The sequence below is a fragment of the Panulirus ornatus genome, chromosome 43, assembly GCF_036320965.1.
Source record: "Panulirus ornatus isolate Po-2019 chromosome 43, ASM3632096v1, whole genome shotgun sequence".
In the NCBI taxonomy this organism is placed as follows: Eukaryota; Metazoa; Arthropoda; class Malacostraca; order Decapoda; family Palinuridae; genus Panulirus; species Panulirus ornatus.
Window position 1 is genome coordinate 10,891,697 of NC_092266.1, and position 17,045 is coordinate 10,908,741.

General features: G+C 39.1%; 1 protein-coding gene across 1 annotated transcript in view; it reads right to left on the reverse strand.

Annotated features, from left to right (window-relative positions):
* Positions 1-4,008: 4,008 nt before the first annotated feature.
* The window catches only part of LOC139762310 (metaxin-2-like), a 70,091-nt gene continuing 57,054 nt past the window's right edge, over positions 4,009-17,045 (reverse strand). The window contains exons 3-7 of the mRNA XM_071686931.1: positions 15,808-15,884; positions 8,932-9,024; positions 6,841-7,005; positions 6,253-6,329; positions 4,009-4,933 (exon numbers count right to left, since the gene is read on the reverse strand). Coding sequence (XP_071543032.1) covers positions 4,708-4,933; positions 6,253-6,329; positions 6,841-7,005; positions 8,932-9,024; positions 15,808-15,884 — 638 coding nt within the window. The 3' untranslated portion in view covers positions 4,009-4,707. The remainder of the gene's footprint in view (positions 4,934-6,252; positions 6,330-6,840; positions 7,006-8,931; positions 9,025-15,807; positions 15,885-17,045) is intronic.

Here is a 17,045-nt window from a genome sequence, read left to right on the forward strand (position 1 = left end):
TACATAAAGTGAGATATTCTCATGGTGGAGCATAATTTCATTGGATAAATGAATACATGTCACAGAGAATACATGATAAGTTGGTTTGAAACCATGTTAAGACTTCAAAAATCTTTTAGAAAAAGTGGTGTGACATAAAAAGGGAGGTAAATTTAATTGCAAAATTTGGAAGGGAAATTCAGATAAAAGCAGCCAATATTGCTGTTAACAGATTAGTTAAACATTAGTGAAATAGTAACTCAACAATTGGAAGAGGTTTGGTATTACTGGGCAAGAATTGAAGGTATCACTTATCACATAACAATTCTGAAATGTGAAGAAAAATACAGAAAGGGAAAGAAAAATGTCACAAAATTACATTTTAATACCAAAGCACAGTCTATCATATTCCTGACAAGGGGAAAGATAATAGTAATGTTAATTCTTTACCATATGGGATTAAATTTCATTTCTGTTTTGGAAGTAGCAAGGAGAATGATTGAAATTTCTTTACAGAGTAAGTTAGATTAACCTTCTACAGCAAGTACAGCTGATTCAAAAGGAGCTAATAATAAACATCAAGAATACAGAAATCAGCAGGATAAAACGTTTTGGCCCAATTCTTCAACTTGAAGCTGAGGCAAGAAGAAAGGCCACAAGAGTATATATATCCAGTTTCACCTATAATATCATCCACAGACAATCCATCCCCATTATCTGCCTAACTCAATCACTCATCCTTCCATGTCAACCTAATTTTATAAAGATGCATTTGGATAACTATTTAGTAAGAGTTACTGCTGTACTACATATCAAAATAACATTTACATTTTTTTGTGCTTGTTTTCTGTTTTCTACATACTGAGGTAGTGCCAGGAACAGATGAAGAATGGCTTCCTTTACTTGCATCCTCTCTCTAGCTGCATATATAATGATGTGAAACTAGAGCCCCCTATCCACAGCCAAGCCCTACAAACCTTTTCATTGTTTCCCCTGGACACTTCACAGGGACATGTTCAGCCCACAAACAAAACACCACCCCTTGTATACCACATAACTCCAAGTTGCCCTATTCATGTGCAACTTTCCCATTCATGCATGTTAAGACCCCAGTAACTCAAAGTTTCTTTCACTCCATTCCTCCTTATTGGTTGTCCCTTCTCCCTTGTTGCCTCCACTTTTGATACATATATCCTCCTAGTTAGTATGTCTTAACTCATCCCATCCATATGTACATACCATTTTAGCATGCCTGATCAATTCTCTTAATCTTACTCCACTTCCTACCAAATCTCTCTCCTACATTGTCATTCCTGACACAATCAACCCTCCTTAAAGCATGTACTGTCCTGAAGCATCTTTGCCCTCACAGACAGTGATCTCTCTTTCTACACACTCCTCAGTGCATCAAGAACCTTTGCCTCTCACACATCCTATGTTCACTTCAGCCCCATAGTTCCATCTGCTGCCAAGCCCACTTCCTCCTGGTTCTCTCCATTCAAAATCACACTCAAATCACCATGTCTTGTCCCCTCTGCTAAACCTCATAACCTTACTTTTATTCACTATTTACTCTCGACTTCCATCTTTCATAAAGTTCTAAACTCAGACACCTGCTTCTCCAGTTTCTCAGTCGAGTTGGTCACGAGAGCTGTATTACCTTCAAACAGCAACTGATTCGCCTCCAAGGATCCACCATCCCCAGAATACTGTTGAACCTCTTCTCTCTCTATTTACCTTCCTCACCACACTATCAACAAATAGATTAAACAGCCATGTTGACATTACACACCCTTTATGCAGACCACCTTCACCTGCAACCATTCATCCTTCTTCCTCCTTACTCACATACGTCTTACTTTCTCAATTAAAAACTCCTCATTGAATCTGATTGCTTTCCTTCCATACTTCATACTCATAATTCCTCACTAAATTCATCTCTATCCTTATCATTTGCTTTCTCCAGATCCACAACTGTTCTACAAATCCCTCTCTTCTCCAGGTACTTCTTGAAAGCAAACACTTGATCCAAACATCCTCTTCTACTCTTAAAGTCACATTGCTACTCCCCTGTCTGATCCCCTGTGCATGCCACTACTCTCCCTTGCAACTGATCGGGTATACTCAACAGATTTATACTCTGTAATTCAAGCATTCACTTTACCCCCCTTGCCTTTACATAATGGCAATATACAGGCATTCTGGTAGTCCTTAGGCATCTTATCTTAAACCATACATATACTGAAAATACTGACTGACAAATTAACAAAACTCAATCTCTTTCTTGAGGAATTCAACTGTAATCTCATTCATTTCAGCTGCTTTCCCACACTTCATCTTATTTTTTCTTATTCATTCACATTTATTCCAGAACCAATTTCTGTGGTAATAGTGTTACCCAGGAATCTTTCTAACAGCTCAAGGGTGCACCACTTCCAGTAACAGATAAATGTAAATTCCTTTAGAAAGAGAAGTTCTTTGACGACACTGTACTCCCATAGGTGACTTTTCACTTGCAGTATAACCTTGAGTAGGCAGAGTCCAGTAACATCCATTTCACCTTATGCAAGGTTTTCTCCACCTCTTCCCATGTCAACAAACTATTTGCCACGGCTCTGTTGTTTCTCATACCTCCACTTCTTAAACTCTCCACACCTATCACCCTAATATTTAACATATCAAACAATCATCTGAATCACTTACTCCATCTCTATACCTCTTCTTTACCTGTTGCCACTTTCCATTTGCATCCCTAAGTGACAATCCCATTTTCTCTTTTTCTCACAGTGTTCACGTCCTTCCAAAAAAGTTTTTATTCTCCTTTAAGTTTGCTGATATTCTCCCACTCTTATCATTCACTTGCCTTCTTTTTCAGCCCCCATACCTTCATCTTGACTTTTTTGTTACTTTCTCTTGTACATCAAATCACTTGCGCTCCTTCACTGTAGGTAGAGCTTATAAACCTCATTTCTCTCTTTTTTGCATATCATCTCTCTCAAAAGCTACTCATCCTACTTTCTGCATGTCACATACTTCATCTGCACAAGTAAACAATGATTCGGTAAATAACCTTCCATTACTCACCTACTCCCCCAGTTACATTTACTCTTACTGTATGCCATTCTTCACCTAACATCTCTTGGTATGTTTGCACACAAGCCTCTTTTCCTAGATCACTCACTTTCACCACCTTCTTCCCTCTCATGTAGTTTTCTCTTTTCCTAAAGCCACTACAAATTATCACACCTAACTCTTATCACATACACATCCATGAGTCTCTCCCTTGCACATCTTACAATTAATATCTAATCCAATAATGCCCACTCACTCCTAACTCTACTCACCCCCATATACTTATGTATACGCTATTTCTTATACCAACTATTCCCAATTAATTGTCCTTTTTCAGAACACAACTCAATAAGTTTTACTATTTTCATTTACACTGGATATCCCATACCCAAATTATACCATTGACAGCCACATCAACCACTCTTGTATTGAATTTTATTGGTATCCATATGTATTTACATGTGTTTCACTGCACTGCATATCAATTTACATGTATTGTCTTTTACTATGAAAAATATTCCCATGTCAGTTCCAGAGGAACGTAGCTAGTAATTTTACACACTATTATGGAAAAATTGGATTTGACTAGAGTTACTGCAGAGTCACCCTTTCCAATAATGCAGCCTCAGCATTAACCCAGGCTCTCTTGTAAATGGTTCTTCAAACAAAACAGGTAGCAACAACAGCAAATGAACATCATCTCCCTTTGCATGAACCCACTCTCTACCTAGCATATACATTGTACAGAAAATATCACCTACCATCAAAAGCCAACTCTAACAGACTATTCCAAAGCTTACTTTCTCAATGAGCAAGAAGAGACAAGAAATATGCAGCTGAAAATGCATGAGACAGAATAAATTGGGCATATATTTTGATTGTAATGAGATTACAAGGAGGCTAGCCACCAAAGGTGGTACAAAATGATGGCAAAGTTCTATAATTAATACACCTTAATAACCATATCTGAAATTTATTGTATAAGATGTAATGACATTCCATGTTATTTACAATTAACATGAAATATTCATTATAACATAAGAAAAACTTTGTACATTAAACAATCTCTAAGTGACATTACGGTAATCTTGATTCCTCATGAAAACTAGGACATCTGTATTTATGACTTTATAGTTAAAGTTATTTGTTCTTCATTTATAATGAAAGGTAAAACTCTTGACTATTCTACATGTTTGATACTATTCAAAACAATTTCCAAAAATCTTCCAGCAAAACAATATTTCAAAAGCTTTAAGAATATACTGTATTTTGCCTTCTCATTTCAAATTACACTGAGATATGGATGCTTGTCTCTTTTTTCAGATAATTTCTAACATACAATGCCAATACCATCTATCTCACAGTTTTCATAAATAAAACTTTTTACACCAACACTGGACCTACTATTCTGATAATTTCACATGTGACATACTTCCACATATCATTTGGTTCCCTAAGTTCAAACAAAAATTTTCAGATTCATCTCTGATCTTGTCAAATCCCAATGTAAGACTTTAAAAATGGGCCTTTGCTATCTGTTCTTACTATTTCTCTGGATTTGGAGCATTTATATCATCTCTTTTTCCCCATTCACAATCTCATTTCATTCCTATAATCTTTAAATTTCTCTGTAAATCATAAATGTCCTTTAAGTGATCACATAGGGAGCTGGTTTAGATCTTCTAGCTTGTCATAATCACCTTCACCATTACCACTGCTGCTGCCTCCATTATTTTTCTCAAAGAAGTCTCTTTCAACCACCTGACAGAGTTTCACCAAGTTCCCAAATGATCGGACAATAGTTGCCAATCGGTTATCAGGCAGTGGTGTTGTAAGAAGTGTAAACAGATGTCCAAACACCAAGGCATCTAATTCTGTTGGTCTGTAAATAAGCACAAATAATCAAAATTCTGAAGTATGCTGTAAAATCAATTTTGAAATTCTATACAGTATATGCAAATCCACTTTCATTTGGTAGTTTCATGCTTGTTTGTCTCAAAATAAGAAATACAGCTTTATGCATGATGGTTACAACTTGTGATATCTACAATCAATAATTCATTCTTGGATTTAAAGCAACTTCATACACCATGGATAGTGCTAATGCGAGAACACTTAAAATAATAACTGAAATTCTTATACACACTTTCTCATGCTCGCCAATCTTTTTTTTTCTTTCATCCCTACTGTATTCATTATTTTCTATGTAAGTGAGTGCTTGGCTCCTTCTTGTGTTCCTTCTTTTGGAAAGTAATACATGAGGGTTGGATTTCCAGCTACCTGCCCCCTCTCCCAAATCTAATAAAAGCATTTCTCTATCAATCTAAAATTATATAGCTAGCTGTGCAATAAGCATGTGAATAAACTTTAATATTCTGCCCCCAAAATATTCAAAAACAAAATTAGTTGCTGAATGGTCTGAGCCATTACAGCTTCAAACATGCACTGCTAATGCTGCTTAAGCTAGCTCACTAAAACAAAATGCAATAAAGTGAAGGAATGATGGGCTTTAAGGCAATATTCCCTCTATACGGTAAAACAGTTGGTGAGAAAGACCACCTGTGACATGGAGAAATACAGTAGAAGAGTACTGGAAAGACAGAAATGTTGGAAGATGTGTGGAATACTGTATGTGAGGTAGGCATGTAAGGACAGTAATAAGTGACAATTTTAGCATGGTCACCCCCTTGATAGGGGTTCCCAGGAGGAATGGGCATCAAAGATATAAATAGATACATAAGTGTTAATTGTCAGCAATATTACTGATAATCTTTGAGCCTAGGATTAAGTCTCAGTTCAAATACTGAGTTCTTAAGAAATTCTGCTATTTATCATCACCCTTTTGGAAATAGTGATGATGTATGTACCTGAAATATGCTTGGCAAGGACATGGTATATCCAAGTTGTAATGTCCCAATAGATAGGTTAAAGAACTCTTCCAAAGGCTCAGGAGCTAAAATGTCAGGTAAGTGCAGCAGCAAAAGGCCAGCCAGGGTGCATTAACTATTGGCAATACATATAGAAGACATGCACAAATAAATACTGTATAAAACACCGAGTTAAATAATTAAAATGCTTGTATGCACTATCCAATTCTTATTACTTGGAAAAAAGAAGATTCTGCAGCTCTGTATTTCTATTTATTGCTGGATCCCCATCAAACTGTTACTTTCATATAAAGACAATGAAAATGATTCTCACCTGTTACCAAAGAAAAAGTCTTGGTTGTCCAAACGCTCAGACAGAGCACTACAGCAATGCTCCACTTCATTGTAGACCTTTAAGGAAATTTGAAGATAGGACATGAAAAATAACCATAAGAACATTCTTTTCTTATTTCAAATACTCTTGAAAAGCAATTACCATAAGCTAAAATAAGGTAAAAAATTACTGACATTTCTACTGCAATAACAATAAAAAACAATCACAAATTAAAACATCAGTAAACGTTTTAATCTATCTTACCACAAAATGCCTCTTACACTCAACAAATACAATAATCTATCCCTCTATCATCAAGATCACCCACATCCATATGGTGACTTAATCTCTTAAATACCTTACAGAGATTCACTTCCCTGAATATTCTACCTTAACACCTTGGTCATGAAAATCTGATCTTTGGCTACGACAATCAAACCACTTGAGTACACTGACTTCTCCCCTTAGGGAGTATATCAAACCCTTGATCATATTCCATGTGTTGATATTTGTTTCATATTTCTGTTAAGATGATGGCAGTTAAGGCAATAAAAAAGTTAACTATAAATGAAATAGTAAAAGACTTACTTCCTCCAAGGACTTCTGTTTCCAACCTAAAACACGTAAACGTCTTAAGACTTGATTGCGCTTCTGATGTGTCAGAATTCGATTAAGTGGCCAAGGATATACAGAACCATAGCGAGGTTTTGTCACCTCTTCAAATGTTACTTGATCAATCCAAGAGATGTATAACTGTGAGAAAGAGACATCATGTAATCTCAGTATGATGAAATACAGAATTACTGTATACCTGAATAACAGAAAAGAACTCTAAAATTGCCTATTATAAGAACTTACAGTGAAAGCAGGTAGTAAAAATTACAACCTATCTAAAAATCTTACAATAACACATCTACAAGTACTCGTAAAATCCACAAAATAAAATTAGCTGTTTACAAATTCATAACTCACCATAACTCACCAAGTATTTAGTAGGTTGTTAAGGTTCAAGTGCTTCTGTGGTCAAGTAACCAGTAGTATATCAGTTTACAAGGAATAACAATCATTTGATTATTGATAAGATTTTTGTGCATTATCAGGAGAGTAAATTAATAACTAATGAAATAAATTATACCCTGAAACAGCAAAACATGATAAGAAATTCCATGCAACCAAAAATTAATGTCCAGCATCCACAAATGGAAGTGCAAATCCCCTTCTATGCATAAAAAAAACAGTAACATATGCCTCTAAAACCATTTCATGGGACTATCTTAAGTTCTGAGACTGCACTCCATGCAAAAGCAGAGGAATGATGAAGTCCTTTAAAGCAAAAAGATCCTCAATGAGGCTGTAATACTTTCTGTCCACTGACATCAATACAACCTTGCAGGTGATTACTTGCTTGTGGTGTAGTTAGTTGCAGATGGAGTCTAGTAACACCTCTACATAAAAATATATGATGAGGGAGGAATGCTACTACAAGAGATGAAGAATTTTAGTACACTGTGCATGGAAGAGGGAAGAGAGGAGGGTGAGTGGTTCCATGGTAAGATGGGTCTGCAGTAGGGGTTTGTGATGTCACCATAGCTGTTTAATCTGTTTATGGATGGGGAGGTGAGGGAGGTGAAATGTGAGATCTTGAAGAGAGAGACAGGTTGACAGTCCGTTGGGAGTAGATGGGGACTTACAGGTGAATCAATTACAGTTTGCTAATGACAAGGCTCTGGTGGTAGATTCAAGTAAGAAATTGCAGATACTGGTTTTTGAGCTTGGGAGAGTGTGTGAAAGGAGAAAGTTGAAATTCACTGAGAAGAAAAGCAAGATTATGAAGTTTAGTAGTGGGGAGAGAAAGGTTGGTTGAAAAGAGTGTGAATGGACAGAAGTACAGTGTTTTAGATACTGGAAAGATATGGCAGCAGATGGAGCCGAAGTACGCCATAATGTGAGTGTGGAGGCAAAGGTCTTGTACACACTGGAGAGTGCGTGGAAAGAGAGGTCACTGTCAGTGAGGGCACTGAAGTGTGTGTGGAAAGAAAAGCCACGATCAACAAGGGCAAAGATGGATATATATGATGTGATAGTAGTCAGATGCAAGGCATGGGCCTCAGATGAAAAGAAAAATAAAAGAGGGTTGATATGGTGGATATGAAATACTTGAGGACAACATGCAGTGTAAGGAGAGTTGACTGAGAAATAAATGACAGAATAAGAGAAAAGTGTAGTAGTAAGTGTGACAAGTGAGTATCTAAGGGATTATATGTGTATGAAATGGAAGGGAAAAGAAGCAAAAAGACCAAAGTGGAGACAGAATAACAGAGTGAAAGATGTTGTGAGGGGTAGGGGTTTGAACATGCCAGAGGCTGTAAGTCCTGCGCAAGAGAGAGTGGTCTACAGCGATGTGGTATACAAGGGGCAATGTCCTGTTTACGGACTTGAATCAGGGCTTATCATTTCAGCCCCAAAATATACAATGATTGTAATGACCAATGCTTTATTAAAGCTCTTTATATAAAAATCCTGCCATGCTTGTAAGTGCACTTAAAAGACACTTTATTATTTATTTGGTTATGGGTGAATGAAAACTTTTTAATGTCAAATTACGTGAACTGTTTTCTGATTACCATATGAAAAACTTACATTAAGGATAGTGGAGCACCTCTGCATGATTACACTTACCTCAGCATTTGCTAAGACATTGCTAACAAGTGACATGTAGGCCCGCATATCTGCTCTCTGTGTTGTGTCCAAACCTTCTGTCAGTGATACACCCTGGAAAAGGTAATTTAATACTATTATTAGTCTTTAAATCTCATTAAACCTCATCACATATATTGCATTATATTAATTTCATTATACTTAATCACTATTTCCCGCATTAACGAGTTATTGCCAGGAAAAAGACAAAGAATGGCCCATCCACTCATATACACATAAATATACATAAACACCCATACATAAATATACATAAACACCCATATGTATATGTGCCATGCACATATACATACATATACATATGCATATCAACCTGCAAACATATACATACATATATATACAAATACACAGACATATACATATGTCCATATTCATACTTGCTTGCTTTTACCCATTCCTGGTGCTATCCCGCCACACAGGAAACAGCATCGCTACACCCTGCTTCAGTGAGGTATCGACAGGAAAACAGACAAAAATGGCCACATTCATTCACTCTCAGTCTCTAGCTGTCATGTGTAATGCACTGAAACCACAGCTCCCTATCCACATCCAGGCCTCACAGACCTTTCCATGGTTTATCTGACATTTCACATGCCCTGGTTCAGTCCATTGACAGCAAGTTGACCCCGGTATACCATATCATTCCAATTCACTCTATTCCTTGCACACCTCTCACCAATTGCTCAATATCTTTTTCACTTCATCCTTCGACCTCTTTCAACCTCCTGCATGGTAAGGGCCTGATCAATCAAAATCTTTTTCACTTCGCCCTTCAATCTCCAATTTGGTCTTCCCCTTCTACTTGTTCCCACCACTTCTGACACATATATCCACTCTGTCAACCCTCCTCACACATTCTCTCCATATGTCCAAACCATTTCAACACATGCTCTTCAGCTTTCTCAACCACACTCTTCTTATTACCACGCCCCTCTCTTACACCACATTTCATTTCCTACAAATCCATCCTCCTCCACACATCCTCATCTAGAGCCCATCCCTTGCATCCACACAACATCACTGGGATTATTATCCCTTGAAACTTACCAATTTTTGCCCTCTCAGATAACCTCTCTTTCCACACATTCTTCAATTCTCCCTGAGCAGTAGCTCCCTCTTTCACTCAATGACACTTCTACTTCCATTGTTCCATTTGCTGCCATGTCAACCCTCAGGTATCTAAAACACTTCATTCCTCCAAATTTTCACCATTCATACTCAAATCCCAACAAAATGCTCCCTGTATTCTGCTAAACCCTCTAAATAATAACCTTCACATCTACTATTAAGATAAGGCTGAGTGAAGGAGGGAGGATGTATTGGAAATTAATTGTCTGAGGACAATATGTGGTGTGAGGTAAGTAATGAAAGGGTAAGAGAGAAGTGTGGTAATAAGAAGAATGTGGTTGGGAGAGCAGAAGAGGGTGTGATGAAACGATTCAGATAATATAAGGAGAATAAATGAGGAAAGGTTGATAAAGAGGATGTATCAGAAGTGGAGGGAACAAGGAGAACAGGGAGATCAAAATGGAGAAGGAAGGATGGAATGAAAATTATTCTGGGCAATTAGAGTCTGAACATGAAGGAGGGTGAAAGAAGTATGTGGGATACAGCGAATTGTAAAAATGTTCTACTGGGGTCAATGTGCTGTCAATGAATTGAACCAGAGCATATGAAGCGTCGGGGGTAAATCATGGGAAGGTCTGTGGTGCCTGGATGAAGGTGTGGAGCAGCAGTTTCGTTATATTACACATGACAGATATAGAAGGGATGTGAGTGGGTGTGGCATTTCTTTGTTAATATGCTACCTCGCTAACATAGGAAACTGCAATAATATATATATATATATATATATATATATATATATATATATATTTTTTTTTTTTTTTTACTTTGTCGCTGTCTCCTGCGTTTGCGAGGTAGCGCAAGGAAACAGACGAAAGAAATGGCCCAACCCCCCCCATACACATGTATATACATACGTCCACACACGCAAATAATACATACCTACACAGCTTTCCATGGTTTACCCCAGACGCTTCACATGCCTTGATTCAATCCACTGACAGCACGTCAACCCCGGTATACCACATCGCTCCAATTCACTCTATTCCTTGCCCTCCTTTCACCCTCCTGCATGTTCAGGCCCCGATCACACAAAATCTTTTTCACTCCATCTTTCCACCTCCAATTTGGTCTCCCTCTTCTCCTTGCTCCCTCCACCTCCGACACATATATTCTCTTGGTCAATCTTTCCTCACTCATCCTCTCCATGTGCCCAAACCACTTCAAAACACCCTCTTCTGCTCTCTCAACCACGCTCTTTTTATTTCCACACATCTCTCTTACCCTTACGTTACTCACTCGATCAAACCACCTCACACCACACATTGTCCTCAAACATCTCATTTCCAGCACATCCATCCTCCTGCGCACAACTCTATCCATAGCCCACGCCTTGCAACCATACAACATTGTTGGAACCACCATTCCTTCAAACATACCCATTTTTGCTTTCCGAGATAATGTTCTCGACTTCCACACATTCTTCAAGGCCCCCAGAATTTTCGCCCCCTCCCCCACCCTATGATCCACTTCCGCTTCCATGGTTCCATCCGCTGCCAGATCCACTCCCAGATATCTAAAACACTTCACTTCCTCCAGTTTTTCTCCATTCAAACTCACCTCCCAATTGACTTGACCCTCAACCCTACTGTACCTAATAACCTTGCTCTTATTCACATTTACTCTTAACTTAACTTATATATATATATATATATATATATATATATATATATATATATTATTATATTATTTTTTATTATACTTTGTCGCTGTCTCCCGCATCTGCGAGGTAGCGCAAGGAAACAGACGAAAGAAATGGCCCAACCCCCCCCCATACACATGTATATACATACGTCCACACACGCAAATATACATACCTACACAGCTTTCCATGGTTTACTCCAGACGCTTCACATGCCTTGATTCAATACACTGACAGCACGTCAACCCCGGTATACCACATCGCTCCAATTCACTCTATTCCTTGCCCTCCTTTCACCCTCCTGCATGTTCAGGCCCCGATCACACAAAATCTTTTTCACTCCATCTTTCCACCTCCAATTTGGTCTCCCTCTTCTCCTCGTTCCCTCCACCTCCGACACATATATCCTCTTGGTCAATCTTTCCTCACTCATTCTCTCCATGTGCCCAAACCACTTCAAAACACCCTCTTCTGCTCTCTCAACCACGCTCTTTTTATTTCCACACATCTCTCTTACCCTTACGTTACTCACTCGATCAAACCACCTCACACCACACATTGTCCTCAAACATCTCATTTCCAGCACATCCATCCTCCTGCACACAACTCTATCCATAGCCCACGCTATATATATATTCATTTATTTACTTATTTTGCTTTGTTGCTGTCTCCCGCGTTTGCGAGGTAGCGCAAGGAAACAGACAAAAGAAATGGCCCAACCCACCCCCATACACATGTATATACATACACGTCCCCACACACAATTATACATACCCATACATCTCAATGTATACATATATATACACACACAGACATATACATATATACCCATGCACACAATTCACACGGTCTGCCTTTATTCATTCCCATTGCCACCTCGCCACACATGGAATAACATCCCCCTCCCCCCTCATGTGTGCGAGGTAGCGCTAGGAAAAGACAACAAAGGCCACATTCGTTCACACTCAGTCTCTAGCTGTCATGCAATAATGCCCGAAACCACAGCTCCCTTTCCACATCTAGGCCCCACACAACTTTCCATGGTTTACCCCAGACGCTTCACATGCCCTGATTCAATCCATTGACAGCAAGTCGACCCCTGTATACCACATCGATCCAATTCACTCTATTCCTTGCCCACCTTTCACCCTCCTGCATGTTCAGGCCCCGATCACTCAAAATCTTTTTCACTCCATCTTTCCACCTCCAATTTGGTCTCCCTCTTCTCCTCATTCCCTCCACCTCCGACACATATATCCTCTTGGTCAATCTTTCCTCACTCATTCTCTCCATGTGCCCAAACCATTTCAAAACACCCTCTTCTGCTCTCTCAACCACACTCTTTTTATTTCCACACATCTCTCTTACCCTTACATTACTCACTCGATCAAACCACCTCACACCACACATTGTCCTCAAACATCTCATTTCCAGCACATCCACCCTCCTGCGCACAACTCTATCCATAGCCCACACCTCGCAACCATACAGCATTGTTGGAACCACTATTCCTTCAAACATACCCATTTTTGCTTTCCGAGATAATGCTCTCGACTTTCACACATTCTTCAAGGCTCCCAGGATTTTCGCCCCCTCCCCCACCCTATGATTCACTTCCGCTTCCATGGTTCCATCCGCTGCCCGATCCACTCCCAGATATCTAAAACACTTTACTTCCTCCAGTTTTTCTCCATTCAAACTTACCTCCTAATTGATTTGACCCTCAACCCTACTGTACCTAATAACCTTGCTCTTATTCACATTTACTCTTAACTTTCTTCTTTCACACACTTTACCAAACTCAGTCACCAGCTTCTGCAGTTTCTCACATGAATCAGCCACCAGCGCTGTAACATCAGTGAACAACAACTGACTCACTTCCCAAGCTCTCTCATCCACAACAGACTGCATACTTGCCCCTCTTTCCAAAACTCTTGCATTCACCTCCCTAACAACCCCATCCATAAACAAATTAAACAACAATGGAGACATCACACACCCCTGTCGCAAACCTACATTCACTGAGAACCAATCACTTTCCTCTCTTCCTACACGTACACATGCCTTACATCCTCGATAAAAACTTTTCACTGCTTCTAACAACTTGCCTCCCACACCATATATTCTTAGTACCTTCCACAGAGCATCTCTATCAACTCTATCATATGCCTTCTCCAGATCCATAAATGCTACATACAAATCCACTTGCTTTTCTTATTATTTCTCACATACATTCTTCAAAGCAAACACCTGATCCACACACTCTCTACCACTTCTGAAACCACACTACTCTTCCCCAATCTGATGCTCTGTACATGCCTTCACCCTCTCAATCAATTCCCTCCCATATAATTTACCAGGAATACTCAACAAACTTATACCTCTGTAATTTGAGCACTCACTCTTATCCCCTTTGTCTTTATACAATGGATACAATGGCACTATGCACACATTCCGCCAATCCTCAGGCACCTCACCATGAATCATACATACATTAAATAACCTTACCAACCAGTCAACAATACAGTCACCCCCTTTTTTAATAAATTCCACTGCAATACCATCCAAACCCACTGCCTTGCCGGCTTTCATCTTCCACAAAGCTTTTACTACCTATTCTCTGTTTACCAAATCATTCTCCCTAACCCTCTCACTTTGCACACCACCACGACCAAAACACCCTATATCTGCCACTCTATCATCAGACACATTCAACAAACCTTTAAAATACTCATTCCATCTCCTTCTCACATCACCACTACTTGTTATGACCTCCCAATTAGCCCCCCTTCACTGAAGTTCCTATTTGTTCCCTTGTCTTATGCACTTTATTTACCTCCTTCCAAAACATCTTTTTATTCTCCCTGAAATTTGATGACACTCTCTCACCCCAACTCTCATTTGCCCTCTTTTTCATCTCTTGCACCTTTCTCTTGATCTCTTGCCTCTTTCTTTTATACATCTCCCAGTCATTTGCATTATTTCCCTGCAAAAATCATCCAAATGCCCCTCTCTTCTCTTTCACTAATAATCTTACTTCTTCATCCCACCACTTACTACCCTTTCTAATCTGCCCAACTCCCACGCTTCTCATGCCACAAGCATCTTTTGCGCAAGCCATCACTGCTTCCCTAAATACATTAGAAGAGGGAGTTTTAAAATGGTTTGGTCACATGGAGAATGAGTGAGGAAAGACTGACAAAGAGGATATGTGTCAGAGGTGGAGAGAACAAGGAGAAGTGGGAGACCAAATTGGAGGTGGTAAGATGGAGTGAAAAAGTTTTGAGTGATCGGGGCCTGAACATGCAGGAGGGTGAAAGGCGGGCAAGGAATAGAGTGAATTGGAACGTTGTGGTATACCGGGGTCGACGTGCTGTCAATGGATTGAACCAGGGCATGTGAAGCGTCTGGGGTAAACCATGGAAAGTTGTGTGGGGCCTGGATGTGGAAAGGGAGCTGTGGTTTCAGTGCATTATGCATGACAGCTAGTGTGAACGAATGTGGGCTTTGTTGTCTTTTCCTAGCGCTATCTTGCGCACATGCGAGGGGGGGGGGGGGGGCCTGAGGTTTTTTTTTTTTAATGTGTGGCGGGGTGGAGATGGGAATGAATAAAGGCAGACTATGACTTATGTACATGTGTATATATGTATATGTCTGTGTGTATATATATATTTATACGTTGAGATGTATAGGTATGTATATTTGCGTGTGTGGACGTTTATGTATATACATGTGTATGTGGGTGGGTTGGGCCATTCTTTCGTCTGTTTCCTTACCTCGCTAACGCAGGAGACAGCGACTAAAAAAAGCAATATCATATATATATATATATATATATATATATATATATATATATATATATATATATATATATATATATATATATATCAACTCTTACCACCGCATTATTCCCCAACTCTAGCTCATCACCCGGCATTCTCTTCCCATATATACTGCCTACACTCTTCTTCATACATGTCCTTGATAACGTTAACACACTCCCCTCTCCCTCTGACGCCACCCCTGCCATGCACTGCTTCTTCCCCCTACCGTGCGAGGCTTTTGGTCTTTACCTTGTTGGCAACAAAGGCCACGATGGGGTCCAGCTCGGCCACCACGAAGGCCCCGGCCTTGATGAAGGGAACCCGACCTGCAACACGACAGACGCGCCTTAGGATACTGCTTTACAAGTAATTAACTAGTTGGTAATCAGTGACTACTTACACTCCACGAGAAACAGCCAGCCTGCACTAATTGCTAAGGATGACATTTAATATTATAACATATATATATATATATATATATATATATATATATATATATATATATATATATATATATATATATATATTATATATATAGATAGATAGATAGATAGATAGATAAATAGATATGCTGATCACACTAATCCGTGATGATTATTTATGGAGGTGAAATCGAAATTCAGTAGTTGATATAATTGTATTTAACGCATTTTTTTTTTTTGTCCATGAGGCATAGTATATACAAAAAATTGAATGCCAAATAAAATCATATCTACTACTGTACTGCGATTTTACCTTCGTGTGTGTGTATATATATATATATATATATATATATATATATATATATATATATATATATATTATCCCTGGGGATAGGGGACTAAGAATATTTCCCACGTATTCCGTGCGTGTCGTAGAAGGCGACTAAAAGGGGAGGGAACGGAGGGCTGGAAATCCTCCCCTCTCGTTCTTTTTTTTTTTAATTTTCCAAAGGGAGGAACAGATAGGGGCCAGGTGAGGATATTCCACAAAGGCCCAGTCCTCTGTTCTTAACGCTACCTCGCTAACGCGGGAAATGGCGAAGTTTAAAAGAAAGAAAAAAAAATATATATATATATACCTTTTATATCTTTATTATACCTAATCGCCATCTCCCGAGTCAGAGAGGTAGAGCAAGGAAACATACGAAAGAATGGCCCAATCCACCCACATACACATGTATATACATAAACGCCCACACACGCACATATACATACCTATACATTTCAACATATACATACACATACATATATACCCATGTACATGTTCATACTTGCTGCCTTCATCCAGTCCCGTCGCCACCCAGTCACAAATGAAATAGCATTCTCTCTCTCTCTCTCTCTCTCTCTCTCTCTCTCTCTCTCTCTCTCTCTCTCTCTCTCTCTCTCTCTCTCTCAGACGTAGCGCTAGGAAAAGACAACAGAGGAGACATTCGTTCACACTCAAGTCTCTAGCTGTCACGTATAATGCACCGAAACCACAGCTCCCTTTCCACATCCAGGCCCCGC